Consider the following 7,103-nt stretch of genomic DNA (forward strand, 5'->3'; position numbering starts at 1 on the left):
TTTTTTTTTTTTTTTTTTTTTTAATCTAGGGTGCACTTCAGAGTAAAAGTGGTATAGACTACTTTACTCTGAGTACTGTTTTTTTTTTCTTTTCTTTGCCAATAAAAAAAAAAAGGCAAAAGGAAGAAAAAATACCAAAAGGAAACAGAACACATTGAGGAAAGGTTAAGGGAAAAGAGCGAAACCCCTCCGCAGAAGTTTATATATATATATATATATATATATATTCTTGTTTTTTTTTTTTTTGCTCTATTGGTTATTCTTCAACAAAGAGCTTTTTTTTCCCTCTTAGCCCTTCTAGGGGTTATTATTGTTATTATTCTCTCTTTTGCTTTTATTTTTCTCGGTTTGGGGTGTGTGGGTTGTGGGTTTCTACCGGTGTGCTTGGCCTTGATATTTATATTCTTTTCTTGCACTCCAGTGTTTCGGTGAGTTTCGAATGACAACTGCACCACTCACTCTCGCGCAACTGCGGGAACGCAATGAGCTTTTCCCAATGCTGACCCTCTGCCACTGTGTGAGTGACGCGGAGGAAAGTCGTAATGGTCCCCGATATAGTGCGCAGGATAAAATAAATGAATGCATGTATGAGATGCGTTGTCTTCCATTAGAGATGCCAAATACCGAGTCAGGTGTTACCACCCTTTTGCATGCACAACAACTACGACTAGATGCGTTGATTGCAGCTGCAGAGCAACAGGATCTACCACCTTGTGTTTCACTTCCTATTGATGTTTATGTACAGGAGCTTACATCCACAAAAGAGTATTTCGTTGTATCCGTATCGTCTTGTATGGGACTTTCATTAGGTGATTTCATTCACGCTGGTTGTAGGCTTGTGGAAGAAGTTGACTTTGAAGATATACTTCGCTGCGTAGAAGCCTATGGTTTAGTAAGCACTCGACTTCCACCTCACCGAAATTTAACTCTTAGTGCCCTCCTTCGTCAGCTTGCAGCTCGACCTGGAGCAGTAGAAATTAGTCATCGTTCACGTTGGGTAATTGCTGACTGGCTTCTCCTTTCTGACAATACTACTCCTGTAACACCCGATGAGGTGCTTGGAGACTTAGAATGGTTACTGTATTCTGCATTTTCAAAGTTAAATGTCTCGTGTGATTTTGATGGGACATTGCTGAAAAGAGAGGTGATAGAGATGCGTATTAACGCCACTATTGACCGTATTCGTAGAGGTCTGCGGGATAGTGTCGTTAGTCTTAGAGAGGTCCCCCTCAACGGCGATGCCCACAAGCATGAGACCTCCCGATTGGAGGAGGAGGCAGTGACCGGGATGACGACGGCAACGACGGGATCGATGCGTTTGGCAGACCGCGTGGCGCTACACCAGAGCCGCCTGCAGCGGGAGCGACAATTTATTAGAAGATGTCGAGGGGGCGGTGGGACCCTCCGGCGCGGGGGTCGACCGCCTTTAGAGCCAACGGGCGCCAACGGGGCACGACGCCCGCCGCGGCCATGGTCAAAGACGACGACAACGGCACCAGCAGCAGCGTCGCCTATGGTGATGGAGGTTAGTGCGAGTCATGCGCTTAGTGAAATTTCACCTGCCGGTGCGAATGCAAGACTCTCGCTCGGTGGGCAGGATGAGGTTGTTCTTGAAGCAGCTACAGTAGCACTTGAAGAGTGGGCCCAACGTGATGCACATCGTTCTATCGCAGAGGATGAAGCATGTCGACAACAACGCGATGCGTTCCGCACCATGTTAATGCGTTATACTGCGATCTCAAGTAAAGGGCCATCTTATCCTTCGAGAGAGGCCATTCGACTTTCACAAGGGGGAGTACGGCAACTAACCCATGGCGTCTTTGATTACTCCCCTCGAGATGCACAAACAACCACGGGACGGGTTTCGCGTGGTATGACTACCGTAGAAGAGGTAACAGTCATTCAGGTAAATTCATCCTACGAATCATTAGAGCGAGAACAAGAGCAAAAACTAGTAGAAAAAGGAGAGCGAAAAGTTGTTTTTTCTGGTGTTTCAATTCCAAACATAAATATTGAATCTGGAGTAGTAACACGTCAAGAAGTGAATACCGTATCAGATGAGCGGTTGCAGATTAGAAATTCCCCTCCTGAAAGGAAAGAAGTTCCTATGCTTTGTCTGAAGAATATTATCAACAATATACCGGTTGTCTCCAAATCCGGAAGAAAAAATGGGCAAAAAAAACCATCGACAAAGGTAGATTTGTTTTTTGCAGCACAGACAACAGAGACCTCTCCGTTATTTGATAACTTCGTTCCTACAAAGAATCAACGTTCAACGAATGGAAATACTCGATCAGCACCTCAACGTGGACGAAGTATTTATTCAGTTCATCATGATCTTTCAGGGACATCAATGCGTTCTCAAAGAACAGGGGAAAACAAAGTCACATTTACATTAAATAACACTCCTGTTATTGCAACAGCTCGCAATCATGGAGAAAGGGTGAGTAGTAATTTGTTACACCCCTGGCGAAGTGAAGAATCATCGAGATTACCGCCAAGACGCTCAAGAAGTGCTAATACTGTTAATGGCAGCGTCTCTCGTGGTCAAGTGCGTCCGGTTAATGAGACTTCGCTTGGTATTACGCTTAGACGTCGCCAGGCTGGCATTCATGACGGTGTTTGCTGAAGCTTCAATATTATATATATATATATATAATATTGAATTAGTTGTATGTGCTTGTTATCATGATTGTAAGTTATTCTCGGTGTATAAGGTATGTATTGACTTTTCTTTTTTTTTTTATTGTTGTCTTTTATTTTGTTCTTTGTTTTTGTAACTCATCTAGTTTTAAACCTAATGTTGTATTCTAGGTGAGGGGGCGTTGCTGTTTCTCTTGGATAGATATTTTGTATTTTTTATTTCTGGGTTTTTTTTTTTTGTGTGTGTGTGTTTCATTCTTGTTCTTCTTTTTGAAAAGAGAGGTGTCAAGGAAGGTGGATAGGGGATGCAGGTATTGTCGGAAATTCCAGTATCTGAAAATGTGATGAGTACACTATTTGTTAACTTGTTGGCATTCTTCCTTGGTCTTGTGATTTCTATTTCGGTAAAGTGGCTTTTACGGCGATGGAAAAGTACTCCGAAAGAGGTCCGCCCTCTCTCGCGTGCACAGAGGGCGGCGCAGGCGCTGGAGAAAATGAAACGAAACGTTAATATCTCAGAGCACCAACGGAAGAAAAATGTGGAAACTGAAAAGGAAGATAAAGATAATGAAAATGAAAATGATGGTAGTGATGAATGGAGCACTGAAGAGAGTGAGGAGGAGTGTGAAAGTTCAGAAGAAGACAGCGAGTTTGAGCGTATGGAGGAACTGCGCCTAAAAATGGTGCTGGTAATTCGGCGTGATGTAAAAAAAGTCTCTTCTCAGGATATTGCCGTTTCTGCTGCAGGAGCCGCTGCTGAATTGGTTCAGAAAATACAGAGTGATGTTGATAACATACAGTGGCAAGAGTGGTATTTGTGGTGGAACCGAGTCGGATGTGCAAAAATTACTCTCAAATGTCCAGATGCTGAGACATTTAAACGTATTGTTGAACAGGCCGACGCATCTAAGATACCGTGGTGCACTGCAACAAGCTCAACTTCTTCACAACCTCCTTCTCTTCCTTCTTCTTCTTCTTCTTCTTCTTCACCGTCTTGTAGTGTTCTGGATAATGTGATGGTGGTGGCTCTTGGACCAGCTCCTTCCGCTGTTTTGGATCCCATAACTGGGAGTTTGAAACTACTTTCCTGAAGTGGGCGGTAGCAAGAGTTGTTGTTGGTTGTAATCTTTTGTTTGAGAGTGTTTTTTTTTTTTTTTTTTTTTTGTTATTTAACAGTGTTCGTCGTTTTGACGGTTAATGAGAAAGGGTTTTTTTTTTTTTCGTTCATGGAGTTATATGCTTATACAATATTTACATATACATAGGATGTATAGTAATGTTTATTTATTATATATCTCAACTTAAATATTTTTTTCTCTCTTTTTTTCCATTTTTTTTTTTTTTTTGCACAAAATGCGTAGAGGTGTTTTTCATTCTTTCTTAAACAAGAATTCACACTCAGACACGTGGATTAATTGAGAAAATACAAAAAAAAAAAAAAGAAAGAAAGAAAAAGGCAGTTAATGACTCGGGGTATTCATCATTCATCTTATGAATTAGAGCGTAGTGAGTTAAACATTCACTTTACCGGAGCAGGATCTATTGTACTTCTTGATGGCGCGGCTACAATATTTGGTGCTCCTTTAAGGAGAAACGTCCGATATAACTTTGCCAAATCCGGAATACCAGTAGTTTGTCTAACCAATTGCCGTCTACACATAGAGGGAGAATTTTCTGCAGTTGTTTCTGTACTTAACTCCGCTGCTAATGATGTACATGCAGTGTTGGATTTTGCTAGAGTAGAAGCTGCTTCCAAAATTAGCAGCAGTAGTTCTAGTAAAAGTGTGGTCCATGAATCTCATGAGGAACCTATACAAGGTCCACGTGTACTAGTAGTTGGAGATCAAAATACTGGTAAGAGTAGTTTGTGTCGTAATCTTGTAAATTTGGCAACTACTGGGCAAACGTATGGTGTTTCTCTTGTAGATGTTGATGTTGGTCAACAAAGTATCAGTTGCCCTGGAAGTATTGCTACAGCATTCATAGAAAATTTTATTCCTGTGGATGAAGGATTTAATACCATGGCACCGTTAACTTTTTTCTTTGGTGATAAAACTGTTACTACAAGTTCACGAAAAAGATACTTGGATCTTTGTGCTAAAACTTCGCAAGCCATTGCTTCAGTTGGTTTATCAAAGCCAAAGTATGCTATTGGTGGAGTTATAGTAAATACGATGGGATGGACTACAGGTATAGGACGGGATATTCTCTTTGAATTGTTATCTGTTTTCTCTATTACCCATGTTGTTATTTGTGGGTCTGATGGGGATCTTGCAGAAGATTTACGAGGAGCTACAATTGGACAAAATATTACGATTCTTTGTTATCCAAAACAACCACGTATGTTTCAACGTGGTGCCTCACAGCTAAGTGACTCACGTACAGAACAATTAGTAACTTATTTTCAAGGTACACTTCGAACCCCTCTGTCACCATACCGAGGTGTTGCACTTGTGAAGGATGTGCAATTCGTTAATGCACTAACGTTAGAAATTATTTCTTGGCAGGAAGTGAAACCTTTGAGTCTAGCAAGTGTGGTTTGGACTGATTCTCTAGAGAATATTGATGAAGCTAATGTGGCTGGTTTTATTGTTTTACTAGAGATTGGAAGGAAGTTTTTCTCATTCCTATCTCCAGCTCCAGGAAGTCTTCCCAAACCTTTTCTACTTGTTTCACCCATTATTAAACTTCCGGGATCTAAAGTTCCGCCTTTTTCTGCCGCTTCTTGATAAGAAATCTGGCCTTTGGACGTCTAAAAAAAAAAAAGAAACGAAAAAAAAAAACATAACATCACATTACATTACATGAAGAAGAACTGTGCAGTTCTCGTGTTTTTTTTATATATATATTACGTTGAAACAGAAAAATAATAATTTTTTCTTTAAATTAAAATTTCTGTAATTATTTATTATGATTCTTCTATTACATTATTTGCTTCTTTTTCTTTATTTTCTTTCTTTTTTTTTTGCGTTTTGCGTAAACCCTAAACGAGAAGTGTATTTACTTTTACTTATTCAATCTACTAATCGGTATATATATATATATATATATATATATATATATATTTATATCTATTATCGACTGGGCAGTTGATAGTTTGTAGATGCGATGGAGCGCCTACCACCCATAGACTCACGTGTAGAGACGCTGCGACTGCTGTACGGCTCCCTCGTGCGGCTGTGCCTCCACACATTTGCGAGTTACGCCGGCCGCAGTCTTCTCGCCCGGTGCCTGCAGCGCGGCGGGCCGGCGACGTGGGGGCGACAGGCGCTGCCGTACGCAGCGGCCCTCGGGGCGGAAGTTCTCCTCTCGGCGCTCGTCTGCCCGCGTCAGTACCTCGCCGCCGTCACGACCCCGCGTTTTCTGCTCGACTACGTCCTCACCGGGTGGTCCGACGTGCTGCGACGACTCGATGGATTCGCCCCAGGGAAGTTCGCCGCCTACGCCTTGCAGGCCTTCGCCTCAGACGCCGAGTGGAACTTTGGATTCTTTACTTGGCAACTACCATCCGTCGCCCTCACGCTGGCAAAGCTCTGCTGGCGGCGCCGCACACTAGGCCCCACACGCACACGTACCCTGCGGGTGCTTATGATGCTCCCCGTTCAAGTCATGCTGAGGGCGTACGTGGCTACTTTCTCTGTGATGATCCCAGAGAGCGTCGGAGAAGTTACGGAGTCTATTGTATCAGCGGTGCTTGAGGGTATGGTTACCTCCTATCTCGCACGACATACGTGGCCGTTAGCAGACTTGACGGATTCACCGCAAACAAGTAGTACAGACAATTCTGATGGCCGTGACACAGGCAGCGAAGATTCACCGCAGAAACGCGAAGTCACCTCATAATAATAATTATAATAATTATAAATTAAATAATAAAATGAGAGAGGAAAGGGTTGTAGGAGAGCAAAAGGGTTTTGAGAAAATTTCATCAGGTTCTCACTTTATCTCATGCATTATTAGTGATATTTTTCTGTTGTTGTTGTTGTTGCTATTTTGTCGACGAAAATATATATATATATATATATATTTATATGTTTGCTCTCCTTTTTAGTGCAATTTTGTTTTTGTACTCATTTTTGAGTTGTTGTTATCTTTCCTTCTGTGATCCTTTCCTTATTATTATTATGGATTGTTTTGAGATATTAGTCAACTGCTCTGGGAGTTGGGCGCAATAAACAGAGATGTCGCAAAGTTCTTTCATACTTCGTTAGTGATTCGTGGTGTTTTTTTTTTTGTTTGTTTGTTTGTCTTCATCTGATACTGTTTTTATTATTATTATTATTATTATTATTCCTCGCTCAAAAGAGAAATTATTAATTTTTCTCTTGGTATTTTTTATTGTTTGTGGAACTTTTAACTGAAATGTGAATATATTTTTTTTTTTCTTCTTCTGTTTTGCTCTCTGTTGATATGATGGAAACATTGTGTTGCTGCTTTTTTTTTTTTTTTTTTTCTTCTTC

At 41.2% G+C, this 7,103-nt stretch overlaps 4 protein-coding genes across 4 annotated transcripts; all 4 read left to right on the forward strand.

Annotated features, from left to right (window-relative positions):
• Positions 1 to 439: 439 nt before the first annotated feature.
• Positions 440 to 2,629, forward strand: TM35_000072550 (uncharacterized protein; the record flags this gene model as incomplete). Its single annotated transcript, XM_029023701.1, has 1 exon — positions 440 to 2,629. The coding sequence occupies one exon, from the start codon at positions 440 to 442 to the stop codon at positions 2,627 to 2,629; it is 2,190 nt and encodes a 729-aa protein (XP_028884897.1).
• A 319-nt stretch (positions 2,630 to 2,948) lies between these two features.
• TM35_000072560 (peptidyl-tRNA hydrolase, PTH2 family) lies at positions 2,949 to 3,734 on the forward strand (the record flags this gene model as incomplete). The annotated part of the gene is made up of 1 exon (XM_029023702.1): positions 2,949 to 3,734. One exon carries the CDS (start codon positions 2,949 to 2,951, stop codon positions 3,732 to 3,734), a length of 786 nt encoding a protein of 261 aa, XP_028884898.1.
• A 372-nt stretch (positions 3,735 to 4,106) lies between these two features.
• On the forward strand, positions 4,107 to 5,372 carry TM35_000072570 (putative pre-mRNA cleavage complex II Clp1 protein; the record flags this gene model as incomplete). The annotated part of the gene is made up of 1 exon (XM_029023703.1): positions 4,107 to 5,372. One exon carries the CDS (start codon positions 4,107 to 4,109, stop codon positions 5,370 to 5,372), a length of 1,266 nt encoding a protein of 421 aa, XP_028884899.1.
• A 379-nt stretch (positions 5,373 to 5,751) lies between these two features.
• TM35_000072580 (uncharacterized protein) lies at positions 5,752 to 6,486 on the forward strand (the record flags this gene model as incomplete). Its single annotated transcript, XM_029023704.1, has 1 exon — positions 5,752 to 6,486. The coding sequence occupies one exon, from the start codon at positions 5,752 to 5,754 to the stop codon at positions 6,484 to 6,486; it is 735 nt and encodes a 244-aa protein (XP_028884900.1).
• Positions 6,487 to 7,103: the final 617 nt, after the last annotated feature.

The sequence above is a fragment of the Trypanosoma theileri genome, assembly GCF_002087225.1.
Source record: "Trypanosoma theileri isolate Edinburgh chromosome Unknown TM35_Tth_7_V1, whole genome shotgun sequence".
Lineage (NCBI taxonomy): Eukaryota > Euglenozoa > Kinetoplastea > Trypanosomatida > Trypanosomatidae > Trypanosoma > Trypanosoma theileri.